Below are 25,526 nucleotides of genomic sequence, written 5' to 3' on the forward strand. Positions count from 1 at the left end.
TAATTAAAAGCCAATCACAAAATAATGTGATTGGCTTATTGCTTTCCAGTAGAATTTTCAAGTGTAAGCTACTTTTATTCTCAAACATAAATCTATCAAACGAAATATAAGCGATAGCAGATATTAAACCAAAATATGTGGTGCTACCCGTTTCTCTTTTCTATTGTAAATAAGTATGAAGGTGGCCAAAAATATGGCCTTTCGTATTCAGTTAATTGAAATGATGTGCAGGAAGGAACAAAACAAAATAATTGATTGGTCAACACCAGGTTTAATAGCAGAAAATACAGTTAAAAAATGTGAAACATTAAGTGAACTATTCCACAGTTTTCCTAAAATATTATTAGAAAGTTATTGTAAAAAGGAAAAGAAAAGTACTTCAAATCAAACTTTGTTTACATACTTTACATGGTATATTAGTATTTACTTAATAGGAAGTAATGCCATTTTGTGCCAATACTGTATGTTATGTTAAACAGAAACCCCCAAGAAGTGCTGAAAAAGTGCTGATTAGGAAATGTCTTTAATGGAAGACTATCATTAAAACATATTGAGAAAAGCAACACTTATTCTAAATCCAGGTTGCTTATTCCCATGTTAATGACAACATCTGACAGCTCATATCCCACAGCTTCTGCGCCACGACATCATCTTTGCCAGCTGCTGAACAGTTGGCAGGAGCACAGTCGCTGTATGAAAAGAAAAATTACAAGATGTAAGAGTGGCGTTGAATATTGATAAATCATCTCTTTCATACATTCAATGCAGGTTATTTAATACACAATGAGTTTATGGCTCAATCAGACAGTATTCAATCCATATTTCTTAACTTGAAAGTGATTATTTAAAACGTATCTTAGGTAATAACTTATTGGGAAATAGTAACTTCTTTCTTTCTTGTTAATACAATCTTATCTACAAGCCAACTATTGTATACTGGAAAAGTATGTCATTTGCAAGTAAAACATAACAGTGTCTGCTTTTCTAAGTATGATGGGTAATAAACAAAGCCATCTATCTGTTATATAGTGCTGGTCAAAAACAAATCTAACTAGATATATCATGTTAAGGTAAGACTGAAATGCCCATACCACAATTAAAATGTTACCGCTTGGGTTAATATATGTTCTTTATAAGATCTGTGATTGCTAATCTTGAAAAAATAGGAGCAACTTATAAAATGGGGGATTAAATCAGAGTAAAAGACACAATTTTAAAGATTAATGTCAGGAAGCTTATTTTCTGAGTTGTTTTGCTCCCAAATGAATGAATTAAGTTTTTAATAGCTGAATTTGGTAAAAATGTTCTGAGCTTTTAAATGTTAATTTAGATTAGTGTCTTCTCGGAATATTACACAATTCCCTCAGCTCCATCATTTTTTTTGAATGGCCCTAATATGCAACGTGTAACAAAAACCTTTTTATCATGTTTTATCTAAAAAGGAGAATTGTTTCTTGAAGTGTTGTCACGACTTGTAGACAATAAAGCAATTACTTATTACTTGTTCACTTTCAGTTATCTTTTTGACGTCAACAATGGTATCAGATGTTGTTTATAAGAAATATTTGATGAGTGGCAAAAATCTACCTGTAATATCCACCGCTCTCTTTATCCAGTGATGGTTCCACTGCGCAGTAAATGCTCGTCTGAGCTCCCTGGGAAGAGTTTTTGGTGAAAGGACTGACCATCTTCATGATGGCCCGTTGAGGGGCATTTAGATGACGCCATAAATCTGTCTTCACGACTCCAGGATGTAGAGAATATGTCGTCACACCAGTGCCTGAAAGACATCAAATGAATGTCACCGTACAACAGTGTGTGAATAATAGAAAGAAAGTACAACAAATGCATAAAATCACGGATATGAGGGTATGACACACACCTTCTAGTCTCTTAGCCAATGAGCGGGTGAAGAGGACATTGGCTAGCTTGCTCTGAGAGTAGGCCCGGTTCTTGTCGTAACTCTTCTCGCTGTTTATGTCCTCCAAATTGATGGAGCTCCAGGAGTGAGCCATGGAGGACACCGTGATTATCCTGGCTGGTGCCGATCTTTTAATCAGGTCAATCAACAAATGTGTCAACAGGAAGTGGCCTGGAGAACAAGGACATGACTTTCACAATCAATTCATACATTGAGAAAACGATAAAAGGCACCTTATAATGCAAAAGTAATAATTAAGGAATTTAACTTTTGATCTACATTTCCAAGCTTCATATACTTTACAGAATGGCTGCTGAATATCCCTTACCAATAGGTTTGTATCCAGAATCTACACTGCATCAAATAGATGTTGTGATGAGGGACAAATGTCTAAGTTTAAGGGTAGTTAAACAGACACTCTGAGATCATAAGGGCAATTACATGTCAGTATATTTGAATATTGCTACTTAAACTATTAAGTATCAACTGAGAGGGACTGTAACTGACAAATTGCTCTGGAAACCTAGACCAAAGTAAAAAAACAGAACTAACAAACATAACAACTGGGCAGCTAGACAATGGAAAAAGCATCATGTTGATCAATCCAAGATTTGGGAAATGATGTTGCTAAAGTTCTGCCATTCCCATTGAAAAAAAGTTCAAAAAAGCTGTCTTTACTTCTTTATCATTTCAATGTATAACGATCTATAGTGTATTTTCTTTGATACAATTAGCTCTGCTTACCTAGCCGCCAACTAAATGCAGATTAAATAGATTTTGACAAGTAAGAACATGACTCCATAATACTAATATTTTGGTGTCAAATATATTTTGTGTTGGATTTCGACAAGGACAGGCCATGCTTGACTCACATCTCTATCTGAGTCCTTTCCTCATGACACATATATGTACAAGTCTATCTAAACTGAAAGTATTATTTAGGAGCCAAATCATTAATGGTTATGAACAGGACGTGTAAAATCCCATTTGTTGTTATGTCTTGTAATTGTAAAAGTAATTTATTTCTGATTGTTTTGTAAAAAAGCAAACAAATTAACAAGACAAACATGTCGCTGATGACGATGACCTAATATTTTATTTATAAGAAAAATATATGCTAGGGGGTAGGACCAGAAAAGTTTTTTTAAGCTTCTTCTTGCCCCTGTTGAACATGACAGAGACTATTTGAGAATTATTATTATTATTTATTTGTTGTACTTTGTTAGAATTATTAATTTGAGTGAGAAAAAAAGGAAAAAACAGAATATATATATTATTGTTGTATGTTTTTGTTTCTGACATGTTCAATAAATTGACTAATAATAATAACAAACGTAAGAGCACTACACAATTGTATTTTTGTACCAAAGTGATTGACACCGATCTGCATCTCAAAGCCATCTTCTGTTTTCCCATATGGACAGACCATCACACCAGCATTGTTGACGAGGATGTTTAGCTTCGGCTCATCTGTACAAAACAACATTAAGAAGTTATATGTGTGTGGCTTCAAAGATCTTAAATGTTTACAGATTCCTAAGGATGATATTGGCTAACCTTTGTTGATGGCTTCAGCAAATGCTCTTATCGATTTGCTATCTGCCAAGTCAAGTTTCATGCAAAGGACATTTTCGCTGCCCGAGCTTTCGATGACTTCTTTCTTAGCGGCCTCCCCTCGCTCCATGTCCCTGCACGCCATGATGATCTTTGCACCTAAACAGAAGAATAAACGGCTGTGAGTATAAAAGCAGGTGAAGAGCACCCCCTTGTGACAAAAAGGTGTACATTATGTGTAGTGTAATCAAGGGGAATTAGGAGAGACATTATTAACCTCTTAGAAGTAAGAAGTGTGTTTTTTTTCCTTCTATGTCATAGACCTTTTAAAAGAAAATATAACTCAATTTACTGGGTTTTTGAAATGTTTAGTTTAGGATGCAGATATTACAATCCAATCCAACTGATGTCATGCAAGTATACTTGTTTGAAGCATCTGCATGAATATATTAAATTACATGAAATAAATAATAATATGTGTGACTTATGTTCACATTGAGGGACAAATAAGTTTCACATTCATTTTACTAGACAATATTTAATGTAATTTAAATGTTATCATATTTTCCCTTAACTTTCGTAATTTATTAGAGCTTGGTACCCATCTCCACTACTGTTTGGTTACAGACCAAAATGTGTACAATTGATTGTCTACATCTCTCAGGTAACCATCGCTGGCTTGATCAGATTCCTATGTCTTATTATCTGATATTTTATATAGATATTTGGCTCTCTATAAATATATATTATAGATGTACTTTGATTGTTCTTTTGTAGGACTTGTCATTCCAGTCACATTTTTCACATTAAGCAGTTAATCTTTTTTTTTTTGTGAATGTCAACCTCTTTATTTCTTTGGTATAGCTGCCCTGTGTTGCATGACTATGGCTTAGTAGTGTTTTGGTAGGAAATAATGTGTATATTTCCCTCGATGTGAAGCCATACTCAATATTGTTGTGGTATATATTAGCAACAATGTCAACACATTTTAGAAGTGGTAACACACTACATGATACAAGAGTCCCTTTTACAGAGCTAGATAAATCCTATTATTTGATGTGAGGACCAGTATACAGTAATGTGTCAAACCCACCTCTCTTTGCCAGGTCAATGGCTGTCTCTTTTCCAATACCAGTGTTGGCTCCAGTGATGACAACAGTTTTGTCCTCCAGCCTCTCAGCAGAGGACCAGGCCGACCGGAAGAGGTTTCTGTGAAGTTGGGAAATCACTGTTGCTTAACTTTAGCTGACTCAAGCAGCTGAATGGGTGTAACACAAGATAATATAAAGTAAATATGCTTAGAACAAATACTAATTTACTTTCAACTAAGTTAAAGAAACACGACCTACCATATACCTTCTACACATTATGTAATAATGAATTTATTAGTCTTCTACAATTAGGCTATTTTCCCATGTATGGATAATTTAAACGAACGTACGATATTTACACAGATTAAGTACTGTCATGAATGTATCAAGTCCTCACCTTATACCCTGCATCTCACTTTACTACAGCTGTCAGGTTGGTGTCAAACTTTACGAACAAACGTTCAAAACAAATGTTTTAAAAAAATATTCTGATTCAACAGCACCACTAACGTCACGAAAAAGTATGTTGGTTAAAAATGCGGAAGTGTGAGTTATTTGTCATAATTTATTGGCTGGGATTTCAGCCAATCAGTTGTGACCCGGTCTCTCTCGGACAACACGGATTGGTTGAGCTTCAGGTTATGGGCAAGATCTTTGTGTTGGGTGTGTTCGATTATTAACGCGGGCTATGCCGGGCGGGTGGGGAGTACATTTCACAGTATAAACTAAACTACAGTTCTTTATTTATGCATGTAAATGTAATGGGCGACATATTTTAAACATCATCTACTTTTTAATTTATTTATTTCAATCTACATTTTTTTAAACCCTGTAAAAAATAGTACAGTAGGCCTACAATTAAAGTTGCAGCAAAAGTTGTTATCATAAAAATGAATATAGACACAGATAAATAATACACAACATTTTTATTTTTATTTGACTGGACAGTGTTTTTATTTGACTGGACATTGTTTTATCAAACCAAATAAATAAGCGATTTTAACTAATAGCCATACAGGTATTATTTTTGCAGTCTTTGAACACAACATGTACATCACACAATACACTGTTTATTGGACTATGATTACAATTAAAAAAAAAGAGTATGTCCTGTCAATACAAATAAAATAAAGTAACAAACAAACAAAACAAAACAAAAATCCGCACCATCTCTAGACCAAAACATACCTCTCCAGCAGGTGGCAGCAAATGACCACCCACCGCCGTGAATCAGCTGATGGAGACTGTTTTACTTTGACACTAGCCCTGTGTTTCTGTTATGTCTATAGACAGATTAACAGGCTGGAATTTGGGTAAATCTTGTCCTTGGCTGAGATCTCACTATTTTGGGCAAATAATTAGCCATAAACAGAAATGACCCATCAAAGATCAGCAAAACTCCATGAATGGCTCATTCATACCTTAGATACATTATCATGGCATACAGTGGGATTACAGACTGCGGCTGGACAGAGGTCTTTAAAACAGGAAACATTGCACCGTCATCAACTGATTGTGTAAGAAAACATTTCCTTCCATTTTCTCTGGGGGATCAGTCAGCAAAAAAGTGCATGTGTATTGTGTGTGTGTGTGTGTGTGTGTGTGTGTGTGTCTGTGTGTGTGTGTGTGTGTGTGTGTGTGTGTGTGTGTGTGTGTGTGTGTGTGTGTGTGTGTGTGTGTGTGTGTGTGTGTGCATATATGCAGAACAAAGACAGGTAGGAGTGTGTGCATAATTACATTAAAAACACCAAATGAACTTTTTGTGCACTCATCCTGATTGCATCCTCTTAACCCTCTACCTCCCCCTCTTTCTCTTCCTTTTCCATGTTTATTTATGCAACAAGTGGCGCCTAGTGGGACAGGACTTGTTTTAGGTGGCTTTTAATTTTTACCTCATATACTGTAGTCAACATGCCATATTCATTATTTTTGTTATGTAACAGGTGCTCTGTAATTAAACAGGTAAACAAACAAAGAATTACATAACCAGGAGGATATACTTTCCAAGAGGACCGGTGACTTTTTCAGTTTTTTTATTCCATTTTTTATTTGCATTTTAAGAAAATATTCACAAACCATACATAACAAAAATAAACACATGAGGTACATATAGATTAACATAACATATGACAAATACAAACATAAATTACAAAATAATAGTAATAATAATATCACAAATAAAAGAATGGATACATTATTAATACTCAGGTATACAATAATTATATTGTTCTATACTCGCTCTAACTTTTTCAGTTTTTTTAAGGTGCATTTTAATGATATGACATAATGTATCTGCCCATGATTCTTCTCTTCGGATGCTTGCTATTGTTGATTGGCTTCTTGTTTTGTCATTAGTGAGATAACATCAGACAAAACAGTTTACCTAAGTTATAACTGGCGCCGTATGAGCAACTTCCCAGAAGCGAACGACAATGGGAAAAGAAGGAGGATGCTCTGAATAAACTATGAGAACAATCCATTAGCTATAATTGGATATTAACTTTACTTTGGCAGAGAGACAGAAAGATGATGCAGGTTTGTTTTTTTATATTCAAGTGAGCGCACATTTTTTCTTTTTTTGGATTTTGAAAGGTAATGACAGTGCTTTAAGGTAGTAATAAACCGGATGATTTCAACAAAACACATCCCATACATGTGTATCATTATCCAAATGACTAAATCCCTTTCTGCTATGACCTACTATACAATGTTATATTTTATATTGTGAAAAGGGATTTCCCTAAAAATAGCATTTTATAGAATTAATATTAGATATCAACTAACTTTCATCTAGTGAGCAATAATAATAAAAAGTAAGTAATACATAATTAAACAAAGAAGCATACCTTATTTACATTGCACTTCAAAACAAAGACAAAAGGAGATTTTAAATAAGGAACACTGAACACATACCAAGAAAATCCCCCCCCCCCCCCATAGCAGATATATATAAGGCGCGTTCATACCAGAGTACTTTCCCCTGTGCCTTTCCCATTTAGTTCCGTTAGTAGGCTACCCCTGATGTCGCGTTCACACCAAAAAGAGTACTTAGTGCCAGGAACTTTTACCCCCATTTTCAGTGCCTGCTAGAGAGGTGGTACCAAAAGAGTACCAAACAAGTACCGGGGACTTCCGGCCGGGGACTTCGGGTGGCAGTATACGCCCTGAAGATGTTTGCGGCCTGCCAGTAAACCCAAAGCAGAAGAAGACGAAGTGACGTCAGCGGCTCATTTGCGTAATCTTCCCTCAGGGAAAAGTACTCCGGTGTGAACGCAATTGGTACTTAGTGCCCTGGGGTAATAAGTGCCGGGGCACTAATGGCGCATTTCCACTGCAGCGGGTAGTCCCGTTTAAGCATCCTTAATTGTCCATAAGCGGCCAGGCCAGTTTTTGGTGGCCTTTCCATATAGCGTAGCACCGGCTAGCGGGTACTTTTCCCCTCTTTTTCCGGCCCCATAAAATCGTGGTTCTATCAGGCCAGGGCCAGGGCTGAACTAGTGACGTCAACACTCTCGACTGCTGATTGGTCAGAGAGAATCGTCACAAGATCGATTTATGAATATAGTTTTGCTGTGTTTTACACTTTAGTATTTATGTTTATAGTAAGCTTTGCTATTCGCTTTTTATTAGAAAGATTTTCTTTTCATGATCTGATATTTCCTCAAATGTTCTTATTATGGGGCAGTACTTACTGGTGCTTGAAATTCCAATATTTACTTTCCTTCTTGCTGTGATAACAAGCGACACACCAAGAAACAAGTAAACGATCGCTTCCACATCTTCCATTGTTGTGTGTGTTTTGTGAGTTGTGTCGCATTGAAGATGACACCACTGCAGTTTTACCCAGCGTCGCTCCGCCCAAAAAGCCTGCCAAAAAGCAGATCGCCCCGCCTACACTGCGTTGCTACCCCAGGTCCTAAACTGTAATGGAAATGCGCCACGGCCTCGGACGGCCAGCGAGGCAGCCCGAGGCCTGAGCGAGGACGCTTAAGGACGCTTAAACGGGGCTACCCCGCTGCAGTGGAAATGTGCCACAAGTGCCGGCACTAAGTACGGCAAAGTACTTGGTGTGAAAGCGGCTATACATATTGGATTTATTTAATGAGGAAGTTATATTGACATTTCATCTCATATACAAGCGAAAACTGAGTACAGAGAAATCAAATAAAAAACTCAAATACATAGTGATGGTTTGGTAATTCGGTAATCGGCCGGAAGTCCCCGGAGTTGGGGACTGGCTTCAGTAGAAGCTGCTGGGACTCCCAGCAGCTTCTACTGAAGCCTTCCGAGTAAATTACCAGAACGCCGACACCTCCTCATCTCCATGCTCCCATGTTTCTTTTTCTGTTGCCATAAGTTAGTCTCTCTGCGTTTGTGCGCTGGGCTAATGCTAATAATGCTAATGCAAGGATAATAAAATGGTGACTCTACAAAACATTTCAGAGTTTTACGGGGCGTGGTTTGCAATTCGCCCAGCCAATCAGAACTGGGGCACTTTTTGTACCAGCTCTCAGCAGGCACTACAAATGGGGGTAAAAGTTCCCGGCACTAAGTACTCTTTTTGGTGTGAACGCGACATAAGGGGTACTAACGGAACTAAACGGGAAAAATACGGGGAAAAGTACTCTGGTGTGAACGCGCCTAATGTCTGCATAAACACCATTCTGCAAGGGAAGGTCACACATAAAGTGTTCGAGTTAATTTTGTCCTATTTAACAAAATAAATGTAGCAATAGCATACAAATAAGAGTGTGAGAAGGACCTTTTCAGAAAACAATTTTCTATAGATGAACTTTGCGAGATTACCATTCAAAAGATGGTGATTTAGAGAAAAACTATGTTTAAAAAAACCCATGCCCTAGCTAGCAGGTCAGCAGCAAAGCTAGAGCAAGCAGCCCTACTGTTTAGACACACACACACATACACACACACACACACACACACACACACACACACACACACACACACACACACACACACACACACACACACACACACACACACACACACACACACACACACACACACAGAGCCGGCCCGATTAAGCGACATAAGCGGCCGCTTAGGGCTCCGCAGCCCCCCCTTTTTTTCTCTTAAAAAAATATACAAATCTCCGTACACCGTCGCTGTGATAAGTATGTTTAATTAATTGTGTTAATATGCCTAGATTGCCTACTCTCAAAGGCATGTATTATATTATTGAGTCAATAATATAATACATTAACTTTGCTTCATGACACAAGAGAGGACGGCAGGATTGTAATTTCCCGTGTTCAGAAAAGAGGCAAGACACCTGACCAACCAGAGAGTTGAATGGAAATAAACATATGTCTTATTGGCTGACATGCACCTATCATGTGAGCTGTGACAATGTTTAAAATAAACTGTCAGTCGGACTCAGAGTTTTTGAAGATGGACATAAGAAAACATTTTCTTCAAAAATACGACAATTCTCAAGTGGTGGCTCACACAACAACCCCAGAGCCACCACTTGTGCCAGGTAAACAAGGTATGAAAATGTCAGTAAACTTCCAAGTTATGCGAACATGTAAGCAAAGCCTAAATTACAGCTACGTTGACGTTACTTTGAATCGGGGGGGTAAGCTTAACCGTTATAAAGTAGCTATAGCTAGCCAGATATATTAAATAAACACTTTGTCATATAAATGTAATGTTTTTTAGCGTTACCTGGTGATTTCAAAGAAAGCTCTCTTGGAAATGTTGATTTACTGTTCGACAGGAAGCTAGAAGCTACCTTACTACACAGTTGATCCGGAATCCTGTCAGTTAAAGTGTTTCACAGTTAGCTTAGCTAAGCATCAACCTAGCACTGAAATATATGGATGTAATTTGACAGTATTTCTGAGAAAAAGTGAGCTGAAATGCTGCTTTACATGTCAACAGCATGTTTGAACGTATTTGCAGCAGTAAATGTGGCTGTTTGGCCACTGACGTTGCCATAACAACACCTGAATTTAAATGTGCAACCTCTTTTTGTGACAGATTTTTGCAAGAAATTATAATTCTTCTGAATGATATTCCTATTGACAGGTAGTTTTTATGATAACATTATGAGATGGACAGCCAGAGAGAATAAATGAAAAACAGTTATGAAATACTATATGACAAAACAAGTGATTTGTAAGATATCCATAAAGAAAAATCTGTTTACAGTTCTTTTTCATATGGGTGTTGAGAGATTTATCCATAGATCTCTTAATTTTTCTCTCAAAGTGCACCAAATTAATGCTTTTCACTTCAATATTTAAAATTTTTTTTTCCTGACCCCCCTAGAGGAGTTGAGGACCCCCCTAGAGGAGGTTAGGTCCATGGTGTTTACATGCTTATTCATACAATATGTGTGCTTATGCTAACATCATAAGACAAAAGTTGGTTCCGTGTTGTGTGTAGTGAGAACGCGCTAGAGTGAGGGGGGCCCCCAAGCCAAAGCTTGCTTAGGGCCCCCAAAAGTATAGGGCCGGCCCTGCACACACACACAGCAGCCAGTAATCTAATTTATGAGCTTTCATCTACAAAAACTCAAGTTATCCAAAGCTGTGGGGCTCGATAAACATCTCCCGGAGTCCTCAGCTCCTGTCTCACCTTTTCTGTACATACCTACTGATTCCTCCATATCTCACATTCTGTTCTTTCTACACCCCCCGTCATGATGCTGTATGTCACGCTCGTAGCCTCCCTCACCTCTTTGAGTGGTTACATAACACATCATCGGTGTCATTCAATGGCTCAAACCGCTCCTCTTTACTGATCCAATCTCACACTTGTAATCGTTTTTCAACTGCTGCACCATTTCCATTGAGATACCAATCTCTACCCTTGAGATACCAATCTCTACCCTTGAGATACCAATCTCTACCTTCAAAATGTGAAATTGTGGACTTGTTACAGCAGGTGACTCCTTCATCTCACCATTGACTGAAACACGTTGAAACACCAGTTTCCTTCGAACAAGCCAGAGGTTTAGGTTTTTCTCACCGATTTTCTTTTTTCTTATGAGAAATCTGAACAGATGCAAAATCTGGAAGGTCATGTAGAATTTGTCCCGTTTGTCCAGAGATGATTTATCGTTGTTTTTCTCCGTTGTGTATCCAAACTATGCAACGTTTCTTTGAAAAAGACAAAATGTAAGTAACATAACCGCCCCCCCCCCCCCTCATGGGCTTAAAGCTGCTTTTTGGTATGTGTTTGGCCCTATGGGTCTATGCAGAAAACAGAATTTCCCCTTTCATAACCATGACTCTCATACTAACTAAGTTTATAACACATTGTGTGATTTGATTGAAACATAATTTTCATATGCATTCATCATTTTAGACTTGTTTATTTGCTTAAAAGGTCAACAACAACAGGTGCAGTTACTTGTAATAACATTAACTATCAAGCCTCATCAGTGCAATGGAGGTGAATAGAACTGTCTATGTGGTGCTCACACAATTACCAAACTTAATTTAATTTATTGTCAGATTAACGAATTTCATGGTTAATCAGGGTCATCATAAAACAAATAATAAAGAACACCTATATGTTGATATAAGGTGTGTGAAGAACTATACAAAATAAAAGGTTGAAAGAGAAAACACATAAAAGAACTGTTATGGCGATCGAGCACTCACACAACAGGACATAATTAAACAGAGAGGAATCAATAAAACACAAACACAGATATAGCTGATCAATAATAATTATTTAGTTGTTGCAACAAACAAACAATAATGGGAAGTACATCACCTGCTGCCACAGCAGCCAATCGCGGAAATGCCCCCCGACAGTAGCAACAATCATACAGCATATATAGCCACTGTAATGAACACACACACATTTTCCCTAAGCATGTTTAATGCACACACATTTTATCATGCAGCCTACCACACATGTTTTTCTCTCTGAAAGCTATACTTGTATATGTTTAAACGTCATCATCTCATGACATCCTTAGGATTAGTTAACTAACAAAGGTTAACTGTTTTTATAACCTGAGGCCTTATCTGAACTTCCTCTAACCTCGGTGTCAGCTCACTTAAAATGAATACATCTATTGATAATTCAGAACGACCATTGTCTCTCTAACTGTGTGTGACCCAACTCAGTAACACACATCATATAGTTTAGCATGTGATGTCTAATAAATATCAGAAATACGCTGTATTAAACATTCTGCTATAACAGAACCAATGAAAGCAGGCAATTGGGGACCCACATTCAAAGGGGCTTGGTTAAGTAACATCAACAATAACTCATATAATTGTTGCATAAAACCAACAAACGTAATTTGCTTCTTCCTGAGTCTTTAGGTTTAGTTTGATCAGATTTGATTGGCAGCAATGCTCATCATCATGATTTAAATGTTGCTAAATCCTGATTGGGGCACAGAAATATGTGACATCACTCAGTACAACCCATTTTAATGCAGAGTGTAGAACAAAAGAAAATACAGAAAATCTCTCTTCTGAAATCAATGAAAACAGTTTAAAACGTGCTATTTTTGGATAGGATCCTGATAACGTGCTCACATAAGAAATAATATGATTGTAGTAAAAAGCTGATTCTGGTGTTTCATTTTTGAAAAACACCAGAAGTACTAACAGAATCAGTAAGCTCTCTGCAGACACCCACCTTTCACGTCCGTCCTTTAATATCCACCTTTTCATCTTGGCCGTTTCATCTCGGTGGCAGCATGAATCATCACAGCTACACCTCTGTGTCACTTTGTCCCAGAAAAGTGGGCGCCAAAGAACTTTATCAATGTCAAGGGTGTATTTCAACACCAACCTGATTCCATTAATGACTTCTGGTTCTGTTCATTAAAGAGATCATTTGAGATTGTCGCAATATTGGCAGTATGGCGAACATGTTGCCCTTTGAGGGGGAACAGACTGTCATTAAGGCCTCGCCATGAGCCCCAGGAAACAGGCATGCAGAGCTATTTATAGAGCTGTCGCAAGGAGTCAATAGTGTAGTGTAAATGTGCCCCTCGGGTTGCAAAGGGGTGGCCTGTTTTAATGTCTGCTTTACATTTATAGCAGAATGACATCCAGTATCACATTTCGTTTTAAAAGTCTGCGAGTATAATAATAAAGTAATGTAATAGGTATGAACATGAGAAATTGTATTTATTGAGTGTACTGTACAAAGAGAAAAATATGTGTTTTTTTTTAGAATCTTGAAATCGGGTTCGCTTAAAATATGTAATTAAGACTTCTACTGGTGATTTAGGAATTGCTAAAATTGGAATGTCCACTTATGAGGCCCATGTGCTTATTTAACATTGACATTTTTACAGTTATACAACTGCTTCCATCTTTTCCCTTGTTTAGGCTTCATAACAAACTGGCTTGCCCCTGTCATTGCCCTCCATCTTTGATCTGCTCAAACGGCAAAGTAGGTCAGGGAGCACTGGGAGCGTTTGAAATGCCAATAGGTTTGCACTATTTTGTTTCCTAACAGGGCACACAAACACCAATCTCAGCATTTCAGTAAATGCATTTCTTATGTTGTATTTCTCCACTTTTTGGGTATACCTTGTCTCGTCTCAGTATGTGTATTATTACAATGGCTATGCAGTTGATAAGGGACAATACATTGTAGAGACTGACCTCCTGATTCATAAAATAAACTCTCAGAGAGGATATTTTTATTAAATAAGTATTTATGTACCTATAGTAACTGCCCTGAATATAATGCAGGCTCTAGGATGTCCTTTTTCAATGTCCTTTACATGCATTACAGTCATTTTTAGCAGAACATATTTTATTGTTGTACCATCAGTGACTTCTGTTGGGCTCTTTACTTGTCGTTTTATGTTTCTACAGTGGGAAAACAACAGTATGCACATGCGCTGAGCCTGTACTATCTTTACATGTCCTCTCCCCTTGACACAGTTATTTCCCCTGCCATCCTAAATGTCACCTTTGCCAAATACTCTTAACAGGAGCGGCCCCCTCGTTATGCCTTCAGAGTGTAATGCATTATTTTACACAAGCAAACATAATATATCAAGCAGTATGATGTACTTTAACAATATTCTTTATTTGTATTGCTACAGAATGTCTCGTGTAATCTTTGGAGCTGGATCTAGTGTCCGATTTTCTCTCTCACTCGAGGCATATCAGGTGCAGCTCCCTGTATGAACTGAAACCAGTACTGAGTGCAAAGAGATCAACAGAAGTCTGTCACATTTCAGCAGTCGAGCAACTGGTGTTGGCCGCAGCTAAATGTTCTGAATGACTCCTCTGATCTCTGTGATGCAACCATGAGCGTGCCAGGATTCCCCGTACAGTGTCGGCCACAGATCCCTGTAAACAATAAATGCATCAATGAATGAAGGGTGAAAGAGTTTTTATCACAGGGCTGTCAGAAACATAAAAATACGCTACTTAACACAACTTGTACACAAACCAAATAATGTATTTAACTGAAAAAGGGTTTTATATTGTATGAGTCATTTGTGTACTTTTTCCGTGTGTTTTGCCTGGTTTGGTTCTGCATTGCGTATAGAAACAATAAGACTCATACGACCTCAAATGATGGGGTTTTTCAGCAATGTTTTTAACAAAAGCAAATGATAATGGTGCATCCTGTAAAATATAATTATTTTTAAATGATATGTTTTTTATGTTGCTCTCTATTATTTTATTTCTTTGAATAATCAATCAATCAATCAATCAATCAATCAATCAATCAATCAATGTTTATTTATATAGCCCAATATCACACATGTTACATTTGTCTCAGTGGACTTCACAGTTTGTACAGAATATCAGTATGACAATACGACACCCTCTGTCCTTAAACCCTCACATTGTACAAGGAAAAACTTCCAGAGAAAACCCCACAGTTTAAAGGGGAACATGGGAGAAACCTCAGGGAGAGCAACAGAGGAGGGATCCCTCTCCCAGGACGGACAGACGTGCAATAGATGCCGTGTGTAAATCGAAGAGATAATACATTTTACAGCGTAGGTTGACTAAATGTTTGGAAATGCATGTGTGTGTAATAAGAAGATAAGTCCACAAGGATGTCAACAATCCTGTGGAAGCCATCAGGGAAGTAGTATGATGAGAGTCAGGCAGGACCACAGTGATAGGTTCAGCCACGACTCAAAGTCCAGGACTCAAATCCAGAACTCAGGATAGAGGATCCAGGACATAGGATCCAGGACTCAGGACTAAGGATCCAGGACTCCGGATCCAGGACTCAGGATGCAGGATCCAGGACACATGATTCAGGATCCAGGACACAGGACCGCAGCAACAGGATCAGCCACGACTCAGGATCCCGGCGTAGATAGACACCAAGAATAATGAGAAATGAGTGTAGTCTATAATTCAGACATTTGGAAACAGGTTAAACTTTTTTTATATAGTGCAATAAATGGAAATCTGTATTCAATCCAGATGATAAGAAGAGTCTTGGTTGATTGTGGCAATATATTAAAAACAATGGCTGGCGTCAAATAAACTTCTAGGTGACACTATAGATGAATGTGTTAGTTGTGAGGAAAATGGTTAAAGAAGTCAACTCTGACTGTCTGTGCACAGAGGCCCAACATTTCATTGCTCGAATTCTCTTTATAATACTGTTTGAATGCTTTCTATATTTTTGGTGATTGGCGGTTCATATGTAATATTCAGAATTAAGGACAGACAACAACCTTCATCTTTTTAATGAAGTATTGGAAGTCATGTTAACGAGAAAAAAGGCATTAGCTGGCTTCCTGGTTATTAACAGGAGCAAACCTCCTGTCAGTTGCGAATGATCAAATAAAGACATATACAAATTGAACAGAATACTCTTTAAACCAGCAAATATGGCATGGTGAAAACTGTATAAGAACAAATTCCCAACTTCACTTCCTCCTTGGAGCAGCTTGACTTTCTTTGAGATAAGCATGCTTTTATCAGCCTTAATGTAATAAACATTTTAATAAGACATTTATACCCTAGTTGATTGTTTGGTCCACTGTTCCCACACATCATGCTCTGAGGATTTAACATTTAGAGCTCATAACTAATTAAAGACAGTTTACTATATTGTGAGGTCTAATATATCTTCAGCATCTAATGATTTACCTTTCTTATCGCCCTGAAATTAACAATCATTAATTCAGCTCCAATGCGTTTCTGAGTCTTATCTCAGACTGTGAGTCTTATATCACAGTAATCCGGCTCCACAGGGAAGTAACAGCTGCAAGTTTTGACTCTGTGAAGACTGAAAAATGCACCAATGTACGCCTATACTCATGTCTAATCAAAAGGCACTTTGATGCTGACCAGAACATCCTAATAAACAAATGTATTATCCGTTGGTTTGGATGATTTTGCATAGGCTGGAAGTACTGAGGCTATATGGTATGCTAATGAATAAAACCAAGATTCATCCTTGATCCATCTGTGCCCTCAGTCTGTCTATTTCTGTGTCTTTGGTTTGCTTTGATATCACACCTTATCTAACAATGTCTCCTATGCATTTTATCAAGATGGGATTTAACACAACAACAAAGATAATTTACTCGTCTTGTTGTATAACACTGCATTCGACTCAACTTTTTTCATAGACAGAAAACACAATGTCCATCCATCCATCCATCTTCTCCCGCTTATCCGTGGTCGGGTCGCGGAGGTAGCAGTTCCAGCAGAGAGCCCCAAACTTTCTTTTCCCTGGCCACATCAACCAGCTCTGACTGGGGGATCCCAAGGCGCTCCCAGGCCAGCGAAGAGATATAATCCCTCCATCTGGTTCTAGGTCTACCCCTTGGTCTCTTCCCAGCTGGACGTGCCTGGAACACCTCCCTAGGGAGGCGCCCAGGTGGCATCCTAACTAGGTGCCCAAACCACCTCAACTGGCTCCTTTCGACGCGAAGGAGGAGCGGTTCAACTCCGAGTCCCTCCCGGATGACCGAACTTCTCCCCTTATCCCTAAGGGAGACACCAGCCACCCTGCGGAGAAAACCCATCTCGGCCGCTTGTACCCGCGATCTCGTTCTTTCGGTCATGAGAAAACACAATGTGATCACTCCAACTTATACTGCTTGCACACATTTTGTAATATGGAGGAAACAAATGCTTTACCAAAGCTTTTATCTTCTTGCAAAGTTAATATGGCTAACGTGTTAGCAAAAAGTTGCCTATTCACACATACAGCAATCATGGAGCAACATTACAATTAATTGGGAGTCTTGTTTCTGGCCACCTGGCGAATGCAAGATCAATATTGATTCTCATGAAGCACTGTTTCGATGCACAAAATTGCCCACGTATAGGGAGAGTGGGGTAAGATGAGCCAGTAGGTAAGTCGACTCACCCCCTTTATCTAGGCAACTGGGCACATTTGTTGTCATGTGACCATAAATTCAAATGAACCCCATCAACCCGCCAAGAAGGTACAAGAGAAAAACTGAGAAGATGGAGAGAGCAGCCACTGAGGGCAAGGGAGGAAAATCCATCAGAGCAGTGGCAACATAAAGGAAAATGTACAGGTGAACCCTGCGTAGATACATACAAAGCGAGGAGGAAAAGGAAGTGTAAACAGTAGGGTACAGTGGAACAGCAGAGGTAAAGAGGTTCTTCACACAGGAAATAGAAGGAGCTTGCGCACCATATAAAAATAACTGGCCGACCAGTTCCATGGCCTTACTCCAAAGAAAGGAGTGAACTGGCTTTTGAATTAGCAGACAGAAACAACATTCCTGTACCAAACAACTCAGATTTAGACCCCATTTACACGGGAACGCAAACCCAAACGAACCAAATTCGATATAAAAAAAGTCTTCCGTTCACACGGATACGGCTCAATAAACGTGTCCCTTCACACGAGACCGCTCGACCCGCTGGAGACGCTGTAGTACATATGCCGGGCCTGTAAGTGGCGCACAAAATACACCAAAAGCAGCGAACAAGACCCCCGAGCATGGTTGCCCTTCTGTTTATTCTCCGCAGTGGATTTAGCAACATGTAGTTCATGTAGTTCTCCCTTTCCACTTGTTGCTGATGGTTGTGGTAGAGGAGCTGTAGATTCTGCACTAACATCTGTAGCATGGTCGGTAGCAGTAGCAGTGACCATGCTACAGCAGTGAGCAGCAGAGGTAGGGAGAGGCGGGGCTATGGCTTCATCTTTATCAGGAAAATTATCGTATAGGACGTACACAAGGAGCCGTTTGGCCCCCCAGAGCATTCCGTTTGCAGATCTATCCACCTTGGGACCCATTATCGTTTGCGGGGTCCGTTTCCGGGGTTCCGTTACGGCCTCGTGTGAACGAATGGGCTATACGAAAGAGAAAAGTAGCGGATACAACCCGTTTCGTTCTTGTGTAAACAGCGCCTTAAACTTGGAAAAGTCAATTGGTCTATTTACCCCTAGATGGCTCAATTTACCCCTTGACGAGGATCAACTTACCCCTTAGATGGGGCAAGTTAAGCCACTAGAAATCTTTTTTTGAGAAATCATACTTTCATGGCCCTTTCTATGATGCATTATTGTCAGTTTGATTGACAGAAAACATCCCAACGGAAAAGTTGTTGTTATGATTTGACTTCTATTTAATTTTTCTTTGCTTGGAGGACAACATAAGTAAACATTGGCTGATCTTACCCCACTCTCCCCTAATCGGTTTTTATTTAACCCACGTAACAGTGAGCAAGGGCATGTAGCTTAGTACAAAAGGTGACAAAGTTTAGGGAGGATGTTAGGTTGGAAAGGTTATCACCCAGGAGACAACTGTTTGTATCTGGTGTGAAACCAGAAGTCAACTTTAATTTATTTTATTTTTTTCCCCAAACCATCATCTTTTCCTTGCGGGCACACTGATCCCTCGTGTTGCTGGACATTGATAAGAAAATCACAATAACGAAACAACCTTTTTTTCGTCGCATATCTTAAGAACTGTTGTAAAAAAATAGATACATTACATAAATAAGTTCAAACAGTTAATCATACATTACTGAAGCTGCTTGGTACAACATTGTACAGTACAGATAGCGTCAGTACATTTTGTACGTCTCAGTTGTTTTATATGCAGATTTCTTCATGTACTGTACACTTAGTTTGCTTATTCACCTGCTACATTTTAGACTGTCCAAAGTAATTACTAGTTTAAACAAAATTACACAGAAACAAGTACATCCTGTGCCTTTTGCAGGAAGAGGTCATTTTGCAGTCACCTACACACAAACAGAGAGACATGCAGGCCCCAAAACACCCAAGATACCAATCTGACGGCAGGGATTGGATGGAAGAGTGGCTTTGAAAACATTGGACATGGGGAATTATAATGCTCAGCGCCCTCCCACAACAGCAAATGGCTCTGACCCCGCTGTCCTCCCGCTGAGCCCGTAGGCTTCCCTGACAGACGCACTCCAAAAATACTCAAACTGAGAACAGATGATTCATTTGGAGCAACTGGATTGGGGACACTGTTTTATGTAATCAGAGAGGGTTACATTACGGATATAAATCTGGTATGAAGTACAAATCTGTGTAACTCTGTGTGGACTGCATTTTCCCTTTTCAAACCAAAGCAATGACATGTATTAGTCTTGGATATTAATCTTAAAAACTCATAGCGTGTGGTGAAACTGTGCACCGTATTGGCTACGCATTTCTTCCACGAGGCACTAGAATGATGAGAATGGTCTGGTAAATATTTAAGTGGAGAGTTTTGCTTTCTTTAGGGTTCTCATGTGTAAAGTAGAGGTGAAATGTCAGGATTTTCAGAGGAAACACAGGAAGGTAATGCCTTTACACATCTGGTCCCTATATGTTCACTGACAGCCGGTTAACTTGATTAATAATGATGGTGGTCTGCACAAAACCTTTCCTATAGGGGAGGTCAATTTTCAAAATGAAATTCCAATGAACTCCTGGACACAGATAGGATTTCTTCAGTTTATACTGAGAGGGATTACATTATGTAAGACTTCACATAATCACAATTTGTATTTAAATGCATTTCAGCACTCATCAAGTGGATTAACAAAGGCTCACAGGCTCAACAGAGCTACAGCAACAACAAACTATATTTGCATCAAAACAGCACATCACTGTTACTAACAATATGTTATATTGATCAGTCTTAAAATAAAAAAAAGCATCGTTCTCAAAAGAGATTTCTTTTGACGCTTATTTCAGCAGGAACACACATAACCACACTAAAAACACAACACAGTCTCCATCACACTAACAATAATAATGCATGTATTTATTTGTATAATTTTACTAGATATACGCATGGACATTGAAATGCTGTCTGAATGCAGCACTGTCTGTTGCCAGCAAAAACCTGAACATTTGCCAATGTTTCTGCACTGCACTGACTTCACTACTACGCGTTATGTTAAACATTGCAGCATGTATGCCACAAACGTATGTACAACTGCTGCCGCATGTACAGAGTAGATAAATCATCACACACACGCTATACTGCACACACCACATGTAAGTACTGTACATATAATGTCTTCCCACAGCTGCTCTGTAGTCCTTAAATATTAGACACTCTGCGTGCAAAAGACAAGGGATGACTACCATGAATAGTCTCAAATATCCCTCAGTTTTACCATGCAAAGCACGTCTCCTTTGCACAGTTTGTCATTGTCAAAAGAGAGAAGTGGTCCAAATGAGCCGCAGAAGGGGGGGGGGGGGGGGGGGGAGAAAACTGGGCTTTCAAAGGAAAACTGAACCAGAGCACATGGCTGAGGGAGGAACTCGAAGGGTTCATATGCATCTGAATGAGCGAGAGACTAGCTGGGTTTAGGCTGTGAGCCTTGACGCCTCTTTTCAGACCGGCAGAAAAGAACGGTCCAGCCATGGACTATTGATATTCTATTCATGTCCCTGGGTGCTTCTCCCTGAGGGGATTTTCAGCTCTCAGCAGATGCTTCACACAGCATCACCAAGGAAGCTATTGTATAAACACATGGAGGTTCATCGGTCATCCCCAGCAAAAAAGCAGGCCCCATTCAAGGAGATTTCCCCAACACAAATAATATTTCTACATTTTCTCATCAATGGTGGACAAACCCTAACCCTAACCCTAACCCATGCACAATGCTTAACTGTGTTGGAAAACATATCTAGGATAATGGCTTTTTTTCATTTAATTTCACTATTCATGGAGGATAAAAGGAGCTAGGAATACGTTTCATTTGACTTGTGTGACTTACGTTTCTCTTGCTCCCTGAAATGAACTTGGAAAATGACTTTGGTCTTCTTTTGATTGAAAATGTAACAACAGCTAAAGTTAGTTTTAATAAGCTTGAGTAAATAAGCCAAATAAACTTAATAAAATAAAACAATGGCTACATTTTTATAGTCAAAAAATCCTTATTTGCAGAGATTATCTTGTAAAAAATAAAATATAACACTGCTCCTAGTTAAACTGCTTGTTTTTTTGGGATATAACCATTACTCATGAAGAAATGCATATTATTTATGTTTCTTTGAACTACAATAGGGTGAGCTTTGAGGGTTTTAGCAAACAATGGACGGTAGTAAGAATGCAAATATGCAAATATTTTATTCATGTAGCTCATTATTTAAATATTACACATCTCAAGGCAAAATTATGTGTATATGCACTGTAAAATATTACCATGATTTCACAATATTTAGCTGTAATATTTTACAATAAATTACTGTTTTACCACTTTACAGTCTTTACCTGTAATGTCCACAATATAATATGTCATTTTGAATTTCACAGTGACATCAATACAGGCACAGTTAATTACTCTGAATGTACAGGATAAATGATTACCAGGATTTCACAACATGTTACTGTATTATTTCATAGTAAAATACTGTATTCAGACCATCCTCTGTGATAACACAACAAATTAAGGGATTTTCTTGCTTTTATCGCTCTTGCTTGGCTTTAAATACTAATTTCTTTCTTTGGTGCAGGTTTTACTTAAATTGAAAGGGGCACCACTGCTTGTGCCTTAAAATAAACGATACAACATATAAATCTATGTAAAATTGAAATTGTTGTCTTGGCTTATTGTTTTCAGGTGCTTCCTGGGCATTAATCCTGAGACCGGCTCGAAAGCCAAAAACAGGCATGGCAATTTAAACCCCCATGTCAGCCCATTCTTCAGAAAAATAGTTGACTTCGAGTGGAAGTCTGTGTAGACATGTGTTACGTGCTCCCCTCCTTGTTTTCTGCACCTGGTCTGCCCCTGGCTCCGCCTGTGCCCAGGTGTTCCAAATTCCACTCAGCCGTGTATATGTAAGGAGAAGCTATGGAGTCAGATTTGGGTCAATATTCTAGCGCGCAAAACAAGCTACTCACAAGTGGAAAATGTGCTTTTACACGCGCATGAAATGACCCTCGCGCACAGATTAAACCCCGGCGAACTGCGAGAGACAGCCCCTCTAAAATTAATTAATATATATATTTATATATATTAGCTGTACACTTTACGAATATAATGTTTTTTATGGACATCTTTACCATTCAATCTCGTCCAACTGATCTTGCTGCTGTCACTCCTCGGCACTTGGTAGTTCAGGCATTTATCAAACCTGGCAGCTGTCAATCAAAGTCCAGTGGCTCCGCCCCAAAGTGTCAGAAACTTTTCACGCGCGCGAAGACAGACTCCGCGAGCGAGTGACGGCTCCTACACACGGCGGCGTGCGTTGTCGCTTGCCGGCGGAGGGGGGCTGAAACTCGAACAACAACCAATCACATGAATCTCCTGCCCCAGACACACAAGCACGCGGTTTGATTGGCTAGAGCTTGCACTGGCATATGATTTGATTGGCTGACGCCTCCATCGAGGCGGCAAAAGTAGAACATTGCTCTACTTTGCAGCGAGCACCGTGAGAGAAGCTACGCTTTGCTCCCAGAATGCAGTTCGGCGAATCGTGACGTCACCCCATTCAAAGTGAATGGGCAGAAGAGTTGAAGCGGCAACGCACGCCGCCGTGTGTAGGGGCCGTGAGGCTGTCTCTCTCGCGAGCGAGCGCATAGCTGCTCGCGGGGGTTTAATCTGCGTGCGAGGGTCATTTCATGCGCGTGTAAAAGCACATTTTCCGCTTGTGAGTAGCATGTTTTGCGCGCTAGAATATTGACCCAAATCTGACTCCATAGAAGCTGGAGGAAAAGGATGTCTCGCCTATCCTAATGCCGGGAGACACTCTCCTTAAAATACCTCTTTGCCATTTTGAGCTGTGGGCCATATTTTTGCAGATGTGTTTATGTTTAGCCTGGAGGACCTGGTAGTCCAGTTTTCGCGGCTTTATTTTGTTTCCCATAGGGTTTATAATTGATTTCTTGTTAGGGGGGGAGCTCTGGGTCCTACGGCCCTCTGTTAGTTCCTTTTGGCCAGTCCTCCAGACCTCTTTTTGTTTCCCGTTTCGCTTGTGTGAGCAAACGGCTGATTATCAATAAATCGTTACCAAGTACCGGTTATTGCGTGTATTCTTTCATGTTGCGGGTCTCAACACGAGCCACTACCGCGGAGTAGAGGTTGGGGCCGTAACAACATGTCCAAGACACTGTGAAATGTACTTTGCACTTCAATGGAGTAATACAAAGTTAACATGGGCATTTTCTTTGTTTTTCTTTGTTGATTGAGCTGATTGAATTGTGTAGTTATGGTAAAATCCCAGTTAACTAGTCAAATTTACAATGTATTATTTACATTTGTATATTTACAGTAAATTACTGGCTACTGTGTTGCATTACTTCTACAGTAATAGTGTGAAAGTACAGGTAATTACTGTAATTTATGTACAGCAAGGTACCATAATACCACAGCTCTGTACTGCTATATCACAGTAATTCCATGGGCATGGCAACTGTAAAGTCACAGTATTTAGTTGTACTTTTATTCTAATGTACTGTAAAATATCTACAGTAAATTTCTGTGAAATATTTACAGTCAATTACTGTGAAGTCCATGCAACTAGTAGTCATTAATGTACTGTAGTTTTACAGCCAAACATTTTACAGTGTGTTCTAAAATTGATTGAAAACTACAATATTTCAACTTGAAATAAATCAAATGTAATAAACGATGAGTGAATCCCACCTAATTCTTCCATGATGGGATACAGTGTATGGGGGTCTGTTGAAGATGTGGTTAGAATCTTAAAATCCATTTGCTGGTTCAGCCCACTCACACCCCCAATAGGAGATGAGCAGGTGGCAGGTGGTGGAGATGTAAAGCTTTAATCATTATGCCGTACAGCATGCAAAGAAAAAGGCTATAGATCTAGCCTAATCTTATTACTTTAAACTGCAAATTGAGGGGAAATTGGGGGAATTGTGTGTCACTGCGGGCCGTCTCTTTGCTTTCAGGAAGCACACAATAGAGAGCTGGCCTTGTTTCTGGGCCTCTGATTTATAGGGGGCACAACTATGTTATTTGAGGGGAGACTTGGCACACGCGGTGTCTATACCGAATCCCCCACACCTGTTATTTCTGGCTTCCAGCTACCCATCTCCCCCTGGTTTACTGGCAAGACGTTCTATAAGAGCCAAACAAAACTGTGTCTGTGTGCTTGTGCTGGTTCTTTGGGTACTAAATGAAGGAGGAATAGCAACATAGTGCGGTCTTGTTCATTGCATAGCCTTATTTATTTTAAGTGGACATAAGGTACACTGTTTCATATAAATGCTCTTCCTGAGATGAGGTGGGATGCATCTGTCAGGAAGACCATCTGTTAAAAATATTAAGTGTCCATGCCTTTTCAACAAAAGGCTGTTTTCAATTCAATCTACTTGTTCCACTTGTGTGCATTTACTTTTTCTGATTCCATTTGTGTTATTATCCTACATATTGTTTTTGATGAAAGATTCTTCAGTATGATGGTTGAACATACAGTAATACATTGGTCACCATATGGTGCATGCATTCTTAAAAGACTACTGATGAGTTATGGCTTGGAGAAATGAACAAAAGGGGAAAACACTGATGACTGCAGGGCATCAGATGGATGTT

The 25,526-nt window shown here is 39.1% G+C and overlaps 1 protein-coding gene across 1 annotated transcript; it reads right to left on the bottom strand.

Moving 5' to 3' along the window:
* Window positions 1-251: 251 nt before the first annotated feature.
* Window positions 252-5,113, bottom strand: rdh12l (retinol dehydrogenase 12, like). Its single transcript, XM_079661607.1, has 7 exons — window positions 4,964-5,113; window positions 4,569-4,684; window positions 3,479-3,634; window positions 3,287-3,391; window positions 1,883-2,092; window positions 1,588-1,780; window positions 252-689 (listed from the first exon to the last, which is right to left on the bottom strand). Exons 1-7 carry the CDS (start codon window positions 4,975-4,977, stop codon window positions 587-589), a joined length of 897 nt encoding a protein of 298 aa, XP_079517733.1. The 5' UTR covers window positions 4,978-5,113; the 3' UTR covers window positions 252-586.
* Window positions 5,114-25,526: the final 20,413 nt, after the last annotated feature.

Source organism: Notothenia rossii (genome assembly GCF_949606895.1).
Source record: "Notothenia rossii genome assembly, chromosome: 12".
Classification (NCBI taxonomy): Eukaryota; Metazoa; Chordata; class Actinopteri; order Perciformes; family Nototheniidae; genus Notothenia; species Notothenia rossii.

Bases quoted from the DNA above. Each gene is read 5' to 3' on its own strand.
- rdh12l (XM_079661607.1), bottom strand. The intron at 3,392-3,478 runs GTTAGCCAATAT...TGTTTTGTACAG, and splicing joins TGCTGAAGCCATCAACAAAG to ATGAGCCGAAGCTAAACATC. The intron at 2,093-3,286 runs GTACAAAAATAC...CTTGTTCTCCAG, and splicing joins GATCGGTGTCAATCACTTTG to GCCACTTCCTGTTGACACAT.